The following is a 15,906-nucleotide window of genomic DNA, read 5'->3' as shown; positions in this document are numbered from 1 at the left end:
TACCCTTTGTCTCCTTGGTTATATTAGTTAGAATGGGGGGTTTTATGACTCAGAGCAAAGGACAAACCCATGTCAAACAAGATGTTTTTACCAAGCAGAAAGATAGCACAGGCAAACAAGTCAGCAGATGATGCAAATAGAAAAAAGGTCTCAGAATTTTCCATTGCAAGAAAACTGAAAAACAACTTCTAGCTTAAACTGTAATGTACTAACTTTTAGTGATTGGAGAACAGTAACATGAATATGGTAATTACAGTAGTTATGATAGGCTATAGATAATAGTTAAGGTATAGATTGGTTCTACTGTATGAAGATGCTCAGCAAAGAGAAGTCTATAATGCACTGTAACCAAAACCAAAGGGTCTCCAGGCCAGCCTGCAGCTGGAGCTGACAGCTGTGGGCACAGCTCTGTCACCCATGGCCCTGGATGTAACATCTTGGATGGAATAAACTGCATTTTGTATATAATAAACTGCATTTTGGAGAGCCCCTGGAGTCCCTCATTTCACATCCCTCATTTCAGCTCTTACACTTCTTGATTCTTCAAGTCAAGCAAGTGGAGCTTGACTTGGCTTCCCGGGTCTAGGGCTCTTATAGCACATCAAAGGCAACTCCCATGTTAGTGAGGGAGAGAGAATGATCATCTGACTCCATGGATATCAGAAGGCTAATTAATTACTTTATTATACTATAATATTCTATACATCTAAAACTGACTCTGCCAAGCACCCAACCCTGCACACAACTGCTCACGCTGCACTGAATCTCATGACTGTCACTGGACAGTCCCAACACACACACACACCTGGCCAAGGAAACAAAACCTCCTCACTTTGGGTAAACAGTCTCCATGTTGCATTCTACTTTTGCACAAACACAGGCACAGCAAATGATAAGAATTGTGTTTTCTTTCTCTGAGGTTCAGAGAATGTGAATCCCAGAAATGTTCTTGGGAAGAATTGTGCCTTGCTTTTCTCTGTGAGGAGAAATGTGGCAACAGGCTCCTGGTATGTCTTGGCTTCCTTACACTTCAAGAGATTGAGACTGGAGAAAAGCTGATTGCAGTGCTGAGGAGTTACTGAAGGACCTGCAGATGCAGAGCCCTCCCAGGCTGGAGTAACATTCCTGCTCTATAGTGCCTTGTGGAGCACTGCCATCGTTTGGAGCCCTCTTGTGTTGTCTTTGTTCCAGTGTTAAATCACCATTAAACAAAACAAGAGCACTCCCCAAATTCAGTTCTGATAAGCTGACCTTGTAGAGGCGGAAATCCTGGAGAAATACTAACGTTGCCTTTTTGGAAGGGAGGATTGGTTGGTTTATTTAGATTTTTTTAAATCTTTTTAAAAACTTGATAAAGAATTCATAACCACCATCTTTTCAGCTCTTTTCCTGTGGTTCTCCTCTTTTGGTTGTGGCTAAAACAACTTCTTTCTTATTTTTCAGGACACAGCAGCAGAGAAAGAAGAGCCCAGCCCAGATCCACTGTGGCACAATCTGCGGACCTCAAACACCCAGAGAAGTAAGGGGAAAGTTTTTAAATGCAGAGTAGGATCTGAAGTAGGGCTGGAACTGGAAGGAAAGCCACACACATATTAAATATTTGCAGTATCTGAAACCTGTTTGTGTTGAAGTGTGGGTTTCTTTATGTGATTATTCACACCATGGATTAATAAACTTTTCCAGGGTCCATCGTTGTTAGAATTGTCACTCAGAGCTGATAATTTTAAATTTTTGATAAAGCAACTGAAAGATGAAAATAAAATCAGTCTAGTAAAGCCAGTGAAACCTTATAAATGCCATGAGCAGTTGTGTAAAGAGAAGTTATCCATAGGTGTGTCCTTTAATTTAGGGCTGTGGTTTTGCCTTACCAATGACCTGGTAATTTCAGCCATAATGTTGTGACTTCACACTGATCATAGACTCATTAAACTTGGAAAAGTTCTCTAAAATCACAAGTCCAACCACTAACTCAGCACCAGTGTGTTCACCACTAAACCATGTCCCCAGGTGCCACATCTGCATGATTTTTTAACCCTTCCAGGGGTGGGGACTGCACCACTTCCCTTGGCAGCCTGTTCCCATGTTCCAGTTCTTGTCCACCCTTTCAGGGAAGACTCTTACCCTACTGATCACTCTGTGCTGTGGGGACACTCTTTTCATGAGTTACTGCAGGATTTTTAAAATCAATGGCACCAAACCCATCTCAAACTGCATTTTTAGCTCATTTGCTTTCCTGGCTTGCAGAAATTCAAGGCAATTTCTCCTCTGCAGCAGAAACCCAGGATTATTCCTGCACAGTTCGAAACCCTGGGAAGGAGGAGGTGTTCAACATGGACGTTGCCTACTCAGAGCAAGCAGCTGTCCTGCTCAAGGGATCCTTCCTGTCTGAATCCAGGAAGTTAAAGGATGGAAATGCCCTAACAGTAAGCACTGCAGGAATTCTTCTTGTTAGAATTTATCAGCCTTGGCTTGTCAAGGTGGTACAAGCCAACGTGTCTGTGTTTGGTGGTATTTTGGGGTGTGCTGTGCTGTTATCTTTGCAACATTGGGCAAGGATAGACATAGTGTAGAGGAGGATCAAAATAAATAACACTTTTATCTGAAACTCCCTATTTTGACACACATCCTTGTTGTTTGCTCTGAAAAGAGGAGAGTAACTAAACTGCACTTTCTTAGTCATAATTCTAAAGTTTTCTCCTCTCTGCAAATAAATTTCGCTGCTTCCAAAATTCAAGTAGATTTGGGTGGGTATTAGGCTGCCTTTAACTTAGAAAAACTGGCATCTCTAGTGTGATTAAAGAGCAATATTGAAAAGGGAAAATATTTATTCAGCTGGTGGTTGAGTGGGAGTAGTTATGGGCATATGTCTGGTCTTGAACACAGCAGGAAGAACAGATGCCTGGTTATGATTAAAAAAAAAAATAAGACTACAGCAAAAGTTGTTCATTTGTGGGATTAATAGAGATATCTTGAGCTGAATCTTTTGTGTGTGTTTCCCTTAGAGATTTAAGATCCCAAAGGGCAGACTAGGAGTGACCAGGATTGGAGATCTGTCAGCTCAGGACATGAAGAAGATCCCCACACTGGCCCTCATTGAACTTACAGCTCTCTGTGATATCCTGGGCTTTGAGCTGAAGAGAAACAAAGCAGCAAAACTGAAAACAACAGGTTTGTTGTACTCTTTTTTGTGCTTTTTTTTTGGTTTTTTACATTCATCTTCTCATCATACACTCATCAGTTTTGTTTCAAATGTTAGAACAGAGGGTCTTTGATAAGAAACCTTGTGACAGGTGTGTTTTCTTTGGATTTCTCATGGAAGTCAGTAGATCATGATATCAAAACCTACTACCACATTTATGTCTGGCTGCAATTGTCCTGTTTAACTCTCTTTCTCCAGTATCAGTGTTTACAAAAGTCTGCAGTGGAGGATTTATCCCTTACACCTCTGTTAGAGCTGTGACTGAAATGTTGAGACCAACTTGGAAATGTTGTTTCTGTTGTAGAGAAAAGACTCTTTGGAGTTCCACTCAACACCCTGTTGGAAAATGACCAAAAGCTGCTGCCCAACACCAAGGTCCCTCTGCTGCTCCAGGCAGTAAGTTCTGTTCTGGTTTCATTCACACTTCTGGTCCTCAGAGTCAGGAGGCTGTGATAGGGACAGGCTGACTCCTCCTCTGTCCCTAAGAGCTGTTTCTCCCTCTAACAGCTGCTGTCCTGCCTGGAGAAGAGAGGGCTTGAAACAGAGGGCATCCTGAGAGTTTCTGGGTCCCAGACCAGGATTAAGGTATGAACCCTTTAGCATTGTTTGGAAGTGTCAGGGGTGATCAGGAAACATTTGCTGAAGCAAGTGTTTGACCTGAATTCTCTCATCCCCTCCCCAGTACAACCACAAACACTCAATGCTGGGAAATACGGCAGCGTGTGCTGATGTCACAGACAACTTTTATGAAAAATCCTTTCCTTAGGATTTTTCCTCCTGAGAAGCTGACTGACCTCAGGAACAAAATGTAAACAATGGTTATCTGTTGCTGTGGAATGCAACAGGTGGATCTGTGATTACCTCATGTTGGTTTGTTTGTAATTGATGGCCAGTCACAGACTCTCTGAGACACAAGCTTTTGTTATCATTCTTTTCTATTCTATTCTTAGCTAGCCTTCTGATGAAACCTTTTCTTCTTTTCTTTTAGTATAGTTTTAATGTAATATATATTATAAAATAATAAATCAAGCCTTCTGAAACATGGAGTCAGATCTCTGTCTCCTCCCCGTTCTGAAAACCCCTGTGAACACCGTCACAAGCTGAGGCTCTCTGCACCATTTTACCTCAATGCCTCACCCTCCCAGTGCTCAGCCATAAAATTTCCCTCACATTTGCTCACTAAAGCATGTGAAAAATTCCATCTTTCTGCTAGAGCCTGGAGCAGAAGCTGGAAAGGGACTTTTACAGCGGGCTGTTCCGCTGGGATGATGTGCACCAGAACGACGTGTCGGGGCTGCTCAAGAGGTTCATCCGCGAGCTGCCGGCGCCGCTGCTGACTGCAGAGTACCTGCCTGCCTTTGCTGCTGTTCAGAGTGAGTGCCTGCCCTGCCTGCCAGCACCACTTTGGGCTGTGCAGAGCTGCCCTGGCAGGGGTGCTGGGAGCCTGCGGTGATGGCAGCACAGCACAGCTGAGGGTTGCAGTCACTGGTGATGGGTTGAAGGCGCCTTTCTGCAGCAGCGCTGTGCTGGGGCTTCAGTTCTGTGTCACTGCAGCCTGCAAGGTTGCTGCATTTGTCAGGACAAATTGATCAGTAGTGACGCCTAGACTGAGCAGTGGGAGCTGGCCAGGGCACACAGCCTGCAGGTGATGTGCTGTTCTGCAAGCACATTTCTTTGTTCACTGGTGGGATTAATAATTGAGCTGTGTGTGTGTTCCCCTTAGAGATTTATGATCCCAAAGGGCAGACTAGGAGTTTGGATGTGTTAATCTTGAGTGCACAAGTTCTTTGTTCAAAAAATGGGGAGTTATGTGTTCTTTTGCTGTTCTTCAAGAGCATGAGGGCTGCTGGTTGATTGTGTAGCTAAAGCAAATGAGTCAGTCTTCAAAAACATGGGGAGTTCCCTTCTCAAGGACAGTATGAGTTTGAGTTGCTTCTGTGAAACAAGGTCTTAAATTCTAGATGACCAACCACTCAACAAGTAATTGCCTCATTCCTTGGAGGTTTCCTGCACTCAAAAAGAAGGGTCAGAAACCTGAATCCTCTGTCCTGTTGTTACTCTCCTTCTAGATATTCCAGACCTGAAGCAAAGATTGCAAGCTCTAAACCTCCTGATCCTGATTCTTCCAGAGTCCAACAGAAACACTCTGAAGGTAACTGCTTGCTTTTGATTTAGCCGGTAAAACACAGGATTGTTTAAAGTGAAGAAAACCTTCTTAAAAACACTGAGTCCAACCATTCCCCCAGCACTTCAGGTTGACCACTAAGCCATACCCACAGTTATATGACTTTTAAATAGTCATCACCTCTGCCTTTCTGTGCTCTATAAGAGCTGGGGTGGTTGTTGCTGCCTTTTTTCTTTTCTTCCCCAATAGTTCAGCTCCCATATATTAAAGGTAAGGCTGACTTAGCACCCTGAACACTTCATTTAGAGCACTGGAATATATAATTCGGTCAAAGATGATCTATCATGAGCACTGGAATGTATAATTCAGTCAAAGATGATCTGTCACGGCTCTGGTGGAACTGTGAGGTGAAAGAGATAATCCTAAAAGATTTTGTTTTCTACATTTGGGAATGGCTTTGAGGGGACACTGAAGGAAAGGAGGGGTTCATCTTTGGATTCAGAAACTTTTACAGCTAGAATTTACAAATTACCACCTGCCAAGGAGTAAAAACTCATCTGTTTCCCACACAGACTGTTTTTCCTGATTCAGAAATAATAGATAAACCTCTCTTGGTGTGGCTATTAGTTGCTATCCTAGTATTAGAAATTGCTCACTCCACTTCCTGACTAGAGAAATGGGATTTGCTGATCTATATCAAGAAAAAGTGCTAATTAATGATCTCTCCAGCAATTGCCAGGGTAGTTTTTTGAGCATTACCAGTAATGGATGGCTTACATCTCTTTCCCTCTTCTCAGGCCCTTCTTGAGTTTCTCAGCAAGGTGGTTGCCAGGGAAAAGAACAACAAAATGAACCTCTGGAACGTGTCCACAGTCATGGCCCCAAACCTCTTCATGCACAAGGGGCTGCCAAACAAGATCCCCGAGGGGAAGGAGAAGCAGCTGGCGGAGGGGGCGGCTGACGTGGTGCGGATGATGATCCATTACCAGGACCTGCTCTGGACTGTGAGTTTCACAAGAATTTGGTGGCCTGGGGAAGCAGTGTCTTGGTCTTGTTAGAATTGGGATAAGGAAAGGGATAGCCTAGGGAATTTCAGAGGAATTACACAGCTGTGAGCAAAACCTCTGGCTGAATTCCAAGGCTACCTAAAGGTATACAGATTTTCTTGTCTATTTACGGAGCTAAAGTGATGATCAGGTTCCTAAATGACCTCCTTATCTCTGCTTGATTTAATTCCTGTTTTCACCCTTCTCCCCTGCCCAGGTCTCCTCTTTTCTGGTGGCTCAGGTGAGAAAGCTGAACGAGAGCAACAGCAGAAGGTACCAGTTCTGTGACAAGCGGATCAAAAATCTGCTGCGCAAGATTCACGCTGATAAAGACAAGGTGGAAAAGAACCAGGGAGAGGTGAGCTAGGGCTTGGGGAAAAAACAAAACCCCTGTGTGGCAGTGTCAAATATTTAACTGAGAACCCAGAAAGATGAAAGGGGTGATACCCTTGAAAAGAGCAAGAGGGAAAAAAAATCAGAATAATGAGGAACAGTTTCCCAGATGCTTTTGGCCAGGTTGTGGCAAAACCTGATCTCAACAGCAAGAGCACTAAATACATTTCAGGCTGCAAAACGCTTGGTTAAGAGCAGGGAAGAGATCAGGAGCAGAAATTTTATTTTCCCCCATGTTAAGAGCAGAATTCTTATGGCTTTGAGTGCCCCATGTGTTGGAGCAGATATGTCTGCTCTGATAAAAGCAGACTTGTTTTCATTTTTTGAAGCATAAATGCAGGGAATTGCCTAATTTTCTTTTTGCTCTACAATGTCTGTTAAAATGACACATCACTTGGTGCTTCCTTTCTTTGGAAAGGACCTTTCTGAAATTCAGAGGCCTGCAACCCAGATCTCTAAATTCCTTTCCAAGTAATTTAAATGAATTTCAGAAGAGTCGTTCACACTCGTGCCAAACAGTTTGTCAGAATTCTTTCTGACAAATCCCATTTTCCTCCCAGCTTGTGTCAGTGCTGTGTTTGAACAGCAGAGAGCAGCAGCACACGCTGATGGAGAGCACAGGGCTCCTCTCGTGGCCTCAACACAAAACATTGATGATTTATTCACAATGCTCACCTTGGTGCTTCCATTCAACCTGTACTGTAAGAAACAAGCCCAAATTCTTGTTTAATTCTGCACACTCTCCAATCTATTTTGAAAATTAATGTTTTGGCTGATGAGAGTCTTCCTTTAAGCACTTTCTTCTTTTTTGCCTGCCTTGTTCAGCCTTCCAAGGTTGTGAAAGTCCACGCCTCACTTCTCCTGAAGGACTCTCTGGAGGTGCACTTGAACAACGCAACCAGGGTTGCCGATGTCTTGAGGCAGTTTCAGAAGAACCTGTGCCAGAATGGCTGGAATATTGTTAACACTGTCAACCTCCTCAAGTGGTAAATGGCTTTTTTTTTTCTCTGCTTAAAAAAGAAAAAAGGACTGAGTGGTCTGGCTGCTGCTTTCTGTCTTGAGATGGAGGTGAGGAGAGATTGTTCTCTGTTCTAAGCTTAGGAAATGGAGCTGGATGGAAGGCAAATTTTATTCTGAGTGATTCCACCCAATGCTCAGACTGTCAGGAGGTCAGGGGTGCCCTCTGGGCTGCTGGACACCAAGTGAACTCCAGAATCCTTGCTGAAGGGAAGGGAAAAGGCAACAACATTGATCCTGACAAGCAAAACCCCCTCCAGCCTTCCTGCACAAAACCATCACCTGTATCACTGCCTGGAGTAGTAATTCCAGCGTGCTTATGTTAATGTAGGGATTTCCTAAAATAAACTGTGCAATCCCCTCCTGTGCTCCTGTGGTGAATTGCTGAGCTAACCCAGAAAAGGAGCAGAGGAGCTCCTGCCCCTGTCCCAGCTCCTGCAGGCTGTGTTTGGTGGGTGATGTGGCAGTGCCTCTCCTGTGTCCCAGAGGGGTCCAGGAAAGGAGGGTGAGGAGAAGTTGGCTGGATATGGGTCAGCTCACCAACAGCTTGCCTTGTTTTCCTTTTTGCCAATTTTGGGTGCCCTGCACTGTGCATGGCCTCTGTCCCATGGCCTCTGATCATTGCTGGCCTCTGAACCACAAACAACCCTTTTGAAGGAATATTACTAAACCACCCAACCTGTCTTTGCAGAGATTTAACCTTCAGTGTGGTTTTCTTTCTGCAGTAACAACTCCACAGAGTGCACAAACCTGCTCTTGTATGAAGTGGGAGGCAATATTGGTAAGTACAAATGGTAGCTGAAAATAAGGACTCTGATATCCAGTTTTTATGCTTAGCTTCTTTTAGGAGGTAGTTAAAAAACTTCTCTGGGCAACTGTGCCATGGCCTCACCACCCCAAGACTGAAGAATTTCTTCCTAATATCTAATGTACATCTTCCCTCTTTCCTCTCAAAGCAATTAGCTCAGATTTGTGGAAATGCTTCTGAAAGATAACATGGAAATGAATGTGAACAAATCCTAGTTTTTAGGTGGGGGTAAAAGCAAACAAAAACCAAATCTAGCAGCTAAAGGACTAAGGATATTTAAAAATGTGGGTCTTTTCTTGTTTTAACAGGTGAACATTGCCTGGACCCAGACACTTACCTCTTGGACTTGTACCACATCAACCCCCATGCTGAGTGGATAATTAAGCAAAACCCATCTTGCCCTCGGATGTTCTAAGGAAAACAGGAGCGAAACAAAGCACTTGGTTGCAGTGTTTGGAAGGTGTGGAAATAGAGACTTTCCTGTTGTAGTGTCAGAGCAGACACTGCTTGCTTCTTGGGAGGAAAAGCACCTTTATGAACTGCTTCCATGGCAGCTGCAGTGAGAGCACAGTGGCCTGAAACAAACAGCAATTATCATGGTGTAGCAGAGTTTGCAGGGGGAATTTAGTTTGTTTAGGCTGTTCCTAAACAAAATATCCCCCAAAACAAACCCTGAAGGCAAAGCTGTGGTGGTTGTGCAGCAAAGATGGAACTGAAGAAGAAAAAGATGATCTTGAATATGGTGGAAGGCATTTGTGCATCCTGGATTTGCTCTTTCTTTTGGGGGAGAGACAGTCAAATGCTGCAGTGGTACTAAGGACATCCCTTGGGTAAGGTCCATGGTTGCCTGTGGCATTTCACCAGAGGATTTTATGATCCTGGGCTTCACTGTTAAGCTCCTGTTCTGTTCTTTGAAGAATGAAAAAGGATGTTTCCAAAAAGGCCAGATGGGATGTGACACCAGCACATCATGTATTTCATGACTGCAGTTAAATACATACTTGCAACACAAAAATAGAACTTTCCTTGAAAAAAGGTATGGAAAATGCAGCAGCCTTTCAGATGTGCAGTGTGACAGGAAGGTGCCTGTCCCATGTTGCTAATGCACACCCAAATTGCCACTGATGAGGGTCAAACATGCATTTATTTTGATGGACAAGCTAAATATCAACAGACAACACAGGAAATATGCTGAAGCTGATGTGAGGTTGGAAATCAGACCTGGCCACGTGAACTGGACTTCTTTCTGGAAGATTCTGTGTGAATGTGTTTGTTCAAAATCAGCAAACTCCCCTGAGCTGTGAGGTGCTGAGCTGAGCTGAGCCCCCACTGCTCTGGCTGCACATTCCCATTGCACCCAGCACAGCCTGGGCACTGTGGGCTGGACAGTGAGGGCAGAGCAAGTGACTCACACCTGCTGCTGCATCCCCATCATCATCATCATCATCCTCATCATCATCATCATCATCATCATCATCCAGCCTCAGCTCCAGGAGCACCCTGCCTGTGAGGAGGGTGCAGAAATGTTGCTTTCCTTGGGGGTGATGCTGAAATACCTCATGTGAGGGACCCCACAGTGCAGTGTGAGAGGTGGAACACCCAGACTGGCTGGAAATGTGGACTCCTTTCTCTAAATACTGTTTGTTGTAAACATGGTTGGATATTTATTCATGTGGCAGAAGCAGGGCTGCCCTGCAAGTGTGTACTCAAAGTATTTCATTTGCCAAATCCCAGCTGCACTAGTGACAATCTCCAGTATTATTTCTTTTGTTAGAGGAGTTTGTTTCCATTGCAATCTGAATTTTCCCTCCTCTCCTTTTTTTTTTTTTTTTTTCCCCAGGATGAAATGTAGCTTTTCCCCCTATTCATTATCTCAAACTCCTAGATTCTGTTCTTCACTCTGTGATTATTCTGTCTGTGTGGTTAAATCCTCTTGGTGGCTGAGATCCTTGAGGACCAGGTGAGCCACAGTCCAAATCCTTCCCAGCTTTCTGTGAATTCTGTGTGAGTGGTGCAGATATCTTAAAATTATTCATCTATTAGAGAGTGTGTCTATTGTTTTTTGGTTGAGATGATGCAGATGCATTGACTGGCTGGATCACCTTCATGGATGTCTTCTTAAGAACCTGTGATAGAACCTCCCAACCCTCCCCCAGGTGTCAACAATTCTTGAGATGCCTCTTTTACAGGGCTTAAATTGTGCCTGAAAGAGCCTGATTCTGAGTGAGTGATTGATGTCTCTGGAAAGATCAAGCTGCTTGAAACTGGGGCTTTTAAAACCAAAGGTACCTGTTCAGCATCCCTTCTGGAATTCTTTGTGGCAGTGATGGAGTAAAGACGGCAAAGAGGAAATGCCAGAGATGTAATACCCTGAGAAGTACCAAAGGTATCACTGTGAGCTCAAAGTTCCTTTGCACCCTGCAAATCACACAATGCTGCATTTTTTCCACCCCTCACGTGCTGGTTTATTCAATATTCTGTCCATGTGTATTGAGGGGTCAAGACTGCATCACTGCTGCTGTGAACTGCAAATAAGGGGGTTTTTTTGAACACCAAATAATGTGAATCAGTGCTGTGAAAAGCAAGGTTAATGGGAGATTCTCATGAGATAAATATCAGGTTTAAATGTAAAAAGAAATGTTAAAAAAATAAATAAAACAGCTCTTTCCAGATGATAGATATGCTTTTAAATTTTTTTCCTATCTTTGTATCAAAAAGAGTAAATTTTTCAGTCAATGATGTGCAACACACTCCTGAAGGATGGCTTTTAATACCTTTTTTATGATTTTTTTTTAAATTCTGTATTTAAATTTCATTTATTCAGTGGAACAATAAAAACACAGTAAAATCTCCTGGCTGCATTTTCATTAGTGCTTGAGAACAAGGGAAATGGCACCACATCTGTGAATGCAGCAGGATTTGCCTCGTGCCTGAAGAGGGATGAAGAGGATGAGTTTTGTGTTACAGCTCCAGGAGCAGCTCCTCTCTGGCTGGTCCTGTGGCATTGCTGCAGAAGGATGCTCCAGAAGGAGGAAAAGCTGGTTGGTGTTGGGTATGAAAAGCCCAGGGAAATGTGGATGGGAGCAGAAGGTAGGTACCAAGGGCTTCTGAAGGAAGAAGAGCAGTGGTTCAAGATTTCAGCTTGAGGAAATGTGTCCGTATCCTGTGAGAAATTGTCACAGACATCTTTTATGAAAAATCCTTTCCTTAGGATTTTTCCTCCTGAGAAGCTGGGAGGCCTCAGAAACAAAATGTAACCAATGGTTATCTGCTGCTGTGGAATGCAACAGGTGCATCTGTGATTGGTCCCATGTTGGTTTGTTTGTAATTAATGGCCAATCACAGTCAGCTGGCTCAGGCTCTCTGTCCGAGCCACAAAACTTTGTTATTCATTCCTTTCTATTCTTAGCTTAGCCAGCCTTCTGATGAAACCTTTTCTTCTATTCTTTTAGTATAGTTTTAATGTAATATATATAATAAAATAATAAATAGAGCCTTCTGAGATATGGAGTCAGGTCTCCATCTCTTCCCTCAACGTAGAACCCCTGTGAACACTGACACAAGAAATCCCCTTCCCACCCCTCAGTCCTGCTCAGCTCAGCTGTGCTCAGGGGCTTGGAGCAGCCAAGAATAGCAGGAATCCAGCCTGGATCTTTGCTTAAATCACGACTAAAAGTGTTCAATAGTGATGAAATGAATCACTGGGAGCTGTTTAAAAGCAGTGCAGTGTCCTGTCCAGCAGTGCTGCTGGAAAAGCAGGGCTTGCTCTCCTACTTAGACACAAAAAGAAAGGGGGAGGAGGATCCAAGCAGCTTCAAAAATCTTCCAGAGCAATTATCTGAGGAAAACACCAGTTTATCAAACTCACCCCACCCATTCATCTTCAGTGGTATCAAAGTGCTAATCTCTCCCATGCCCAAGGGCTTTTGTGATTGATCATTACACAGCTCTCCCCTGCTCAGAACAGGAGCCCAGGATTTATTCTGAATGCAGCTGTATGTTGTGCTGAGATAAGGGACAGAGCACAAAAGAATCTTGCAAATGCTGGTTGAATGTAGGTGTGGATGAAGTGGAACTGAAATATCAATAATAATGATTTTTTAAAAGTAGTTTGCCTTAAGTATTTGCAAGAATACAGAGTATTCACAGCAATAAGTGAAGCTTCAACTCTTGGAGGGAAATGTCACAAGTAAATGCATTTCCTGGAGCAAAGTAAGTGACAGCAGCTATTGTTGTAAATAAAATACAACTGCATTTGATTAAATCTATTTCTTTACCCCCATGCACTCCCCAGTGCTGAAAACAAGACAAATGACATCAGTGGTTTTGCATGCTGAGAGGATGGAACCCTGAAGTTCTCTCCAAATGCTGTTTGCACATGAGGGCTGCACATGTCTTCATTGTGGGGGGAAGCAGAGGCTGAAGTTCAATGTTGTAAGTCACTGGAAGAGAAAATGTGCATCTGCACTGCCTTACCAGCTGGGAAAGGGCCTGGGCAGTCTCTAATCTCTCCAGTCTCAGGTTTGTATGGGTGTTTTTGCTGTTTGTGGTGGCAGAGCAGCTTTGTGCTGGCTGTCCTTCCCCAGGACAGTGAGGAGGGGGGACCTCCCCTGCCAAAGTCCTTCCCCACCCCTGGACCTGGCAGGATCTGCTGAGCTCAGGGCGTTGAACCTTTCCCTCCACACTAAGCTCTGCTCTCCAGCCCTGGCCAGGGGCTGGCCCAAGGAATGGGAGTGGAGGAAGGTGTTCCTTTGCTCCTCAGTCCTTGGGAGGGGTGATGTCTGCATCTCTGTGACCATACTGGCCCTCTGCACTTTTCTAGCTGGTGAAGTTGCAGGGGTAATTTCCCAGGAGATAAAGCAGGAAAAGAGGAAGAAACCCAACAGAAATGCAGGGTGAGGGTGTACCTCTGTGGGTTGTGTGTAATTTTGTTTGTTTTTCAGGGTTTGGAATAGACACAGAGGCACACAGGTTCTGCTGCCTTCACCTCACTCATCCCAAACCTTGCTCTTGGCCGGCTGTAGTAGAGACCTGCTTCAGAAATTCCCTATCCTGTGCAGGATGAGGATGACAGGTTGATTTTCCCTTGCTTTCAGCTTTTGCCAGCATGTCCTTTCTGTGCTGAAAGGGTGAGATGAGCCCTCAGTGCTGAATATATCCCTTGTTTGTCCTTGTGTGTGGATGGAAGCTCCCAGCTGATGCCTTGTATTGAAACTTCATTTTTTAAGCCTTACCCAGAGTTATAGAATTCCCAAGGAGTGTGGCTATCCATAACCCACTGGTGCCACCTCCCACCTCAGCTTTCTGCATGCACCCAGTCAGTGCAGGAGGAAAGGGCCACCTTTACCTGCCCTGGTGACCCTGTTCAGCCTTCTCTGGACACAAGCACACCACAAAGTGCAATAATTGCCTTTTACTTACAACAAACTGGCAGAGCTGTCTCAGGCTATCAAGAGAGACAATTAAAGATTTTACATCGTTTTCTTCAAAAGGAGAAATAGACCTGGGGGTTCCCTAATAGTCCTCCTGATTCTGCATCACCCTCTCAGAGCTCAGTGTTGTTGTGGGTTGCATTTATTATGAGCCACTTATTATCCCTAATTATTGAGCAGGGGGTAGGGCTCTCGGTAGCAGGCAGAGTTGTGACTTGATGAACACTCAGCTGTCTCTATTTAAGATAAAATTACTGTAATTAACAAATCGATCAACCCTGCTTTCGCTTTGCCTGCCTGGGACAGAACAAATGGGCTAAATGAGACCTATTTAGCACAAAAGTAGAGAAAGGGGTTTGCAGACCTCAGGATACACCGACTCAGAGCTTTTTTTTTTGTCACACACTGCTTTTAATGGTAATGTCACATAATTGTCTCTTGTTAGGCAATTTTGTCTCCGGTAAAGAGGCACCCACGCTGCATTTCTGCAGCTCAGAGGCAGCGGGTGAGCAGCCAGGTGGGCTGTTGGGTTAAATCCTCCCCCTCCAGCAGGGCTGGGTTGGATTGCCTGGGTGCTGTGCTCACTTGAGACTCTTACCAGGTTGTTTGCAGAATTTATGATGCCTTTGAAAGTAAGATTTATTCCTTAGGTTGTCTTTAGTTGAGCAGATATCACCGTCTCCAGCTCCCCGGTTGTTGCTCCTCATGTTGCTTTGGGGTCTGAGGGTATCTGTGCTTTTAGCTCCAGGAATCCTCCCAACCCACTGATGTGGGAATCACTCATGCCCAGCTCTCCTTCCAGAGCCATGTGCTGTCTGAGAAGCATTTGGTGATAGGGATTTGTCCCTCTTTGTCAGTTTCTTGAGGTCAGGATTGAAGGCACCTGAGATGGTAGTTCATGTTTGGACTCAGGTGTTTATTATTTCTTATCAGTGAAACAGCTTCACAACCATGAGTTCTGCAGCCTTTCATTAATAAGGAACAAAATGGCCAACAATCTCTTGGTACAAGGTCTTTTAAGACCAAACTATCCAATTAAGCACTGAAACCTGGATTATTTTCCCTTTTAACCCAATAACTGGTTCCTCGAAGCCCAGTGTGGAGTTTTCAGTCCAATTACAAAACATCAACCAAACCCATGGAGAAGAAGGAAGAAGAAGGTAAAGAAGAACAACCTGCCTCTGCCCTAAAACCTCCATCTTGCTTCATATCTATTTCTATATTCTAAAACCTCAAACTCTAGGTTTTCCACCCTGTGATATTATACACTTGTAACAAACTCCACACCTGTAATCCCAGTGCTATCCATCAATTTTGGATAACTCTTCTCCACAGCCTAAGCTCAAATGCAGTTCTCTCTTGCCAGTCTGTGCATTTCAGCACAGAAAGTTTAAAATTCTCAGCATCCAGGATTCCAACACCTCTTGAAGCTTTTGTGGTGTGTCTGTGCAGTCTGATAATCTGACACTGCATGTGCTGTCACCCATTGTCCCTGCCTGGCCACACCAGGATTGTGTCACATCCACACCTGAACTGAGGGCGATCCATTAAGGAGGTGAGATGCTGGAGGGCCAAGGAAATGCTCTGTTTCACTGGGTTCTGCCCTGCTGGGAAATGAACTGGGAAAGGGCAGATCTGCTACATCTGGAGCAGAATATGGGGAGAAGCTGAGGGAGCTGGGGTTGTCCTGCCTGGAGAAAAAGAGGTTCAGGCTGGACCTTATCCCTCTTTACAACTACTGGATAGGATATAAACAGGTGAGGGTTGGTCTATTCTCCCAGGTAACAAGTGACAAAAGAAGAGGAAATGGCCTCAAGTTGTGTCAGAGGAAATTAGAGAATAGGAAAATTAGAGAATAGGAAAAAATGAGAGAAGTTAAATTAGAG

The 15,906-nt window shown here is 44.1% G+C and overlaps 1 protein-coding gene across 6 annotated transcripts in view; it reads left to right on the top strand.

The window, feature by feature from the left end:
- The window catches only part of ARHGAP40 (Rho GTPase activating protein 40), a 39,703-nt gene extending 28,365 nt beyond the window's left edge, over nucleotides 1–11,338 (top strand). For 5 of the 6 annotated variants that reach the window (XM_063172192.1, XM_063172191.1, XM_063172190.1 and 2 more), the window contains exons 4-15: nucleotides 1,444–1,519; nucleotides 2,272–2,423; nucleotides 3,003–3,168; nucleotides 3,504–3,595; nucleotides 3,707–3,784; nucleotides 4,413–4,572; nucleotides 5,269–5,351; nucleotides 6,122–6,328; nucleotides 6,588–6,728; nucleotides 7,589–7,749; nucleotides 8,506–8,561; nucleotides 8,897–11,338. In XM_063172192.1, the coding sequence (XP_063028262.1) occupies nucleotides 1,444–1,519; nucleotides 2,272–2,423; nucleotides 3,003–3,168; nucleotides 3,504–3,595; nucleotides 3,707–3,784; nucleotides 4,413–4,572; nucleotides 5,269–5,351; nucleotides 6,122–6,328; nucleotides 6,588–6,728; nucleotides 7,589–7,749; nucleotides 8,506–8,561; nucleotides 8,897–9,003 (1,479 nt within the window). In that variant the 3' untranslated portion in view covers nucleotides 9,004–11,338. The remainder of the gene's footprint in view (nucleotides 1–1,443; nucleotides 1,520–2,271; nucleotides 2,424–3,002; nucleotides 3,169–3,503; nucleotides 3,596–3,706; nucleotides 3,785–4,412; nucleotides 4,573–5,268; nucleotides 5,352–6,121; nucleotides 6,329–6,587; nucleotides 6,729–7,588; nucleotides 7,750–8,505; nucleotides 8,562–8,896) is intronic. The other variant, XM_063172188.1, reaches the window with a different exon arrangement.
- Nucleotides 11,339–15,906: the final 4,568 nt, after the last annotated feature.

Source organism: Melospiza melodia, chromosome 19, assembly GCF_035770615.1.
Source record: "Melospiza melodia melodia isolate bMelMel2 chromosome 19, bMelMel2.pri, whole genome shotgun sequence".
Taxonomy (NCBI): Eukaryota; Metazoa; Chordata; class Aves; order Passeriformes; family Passerellidae; genus Melospiza; species Melospiza melodia.
This window is presented reverse-complemented; position numbering and strand designations above follow the sequence as displayed.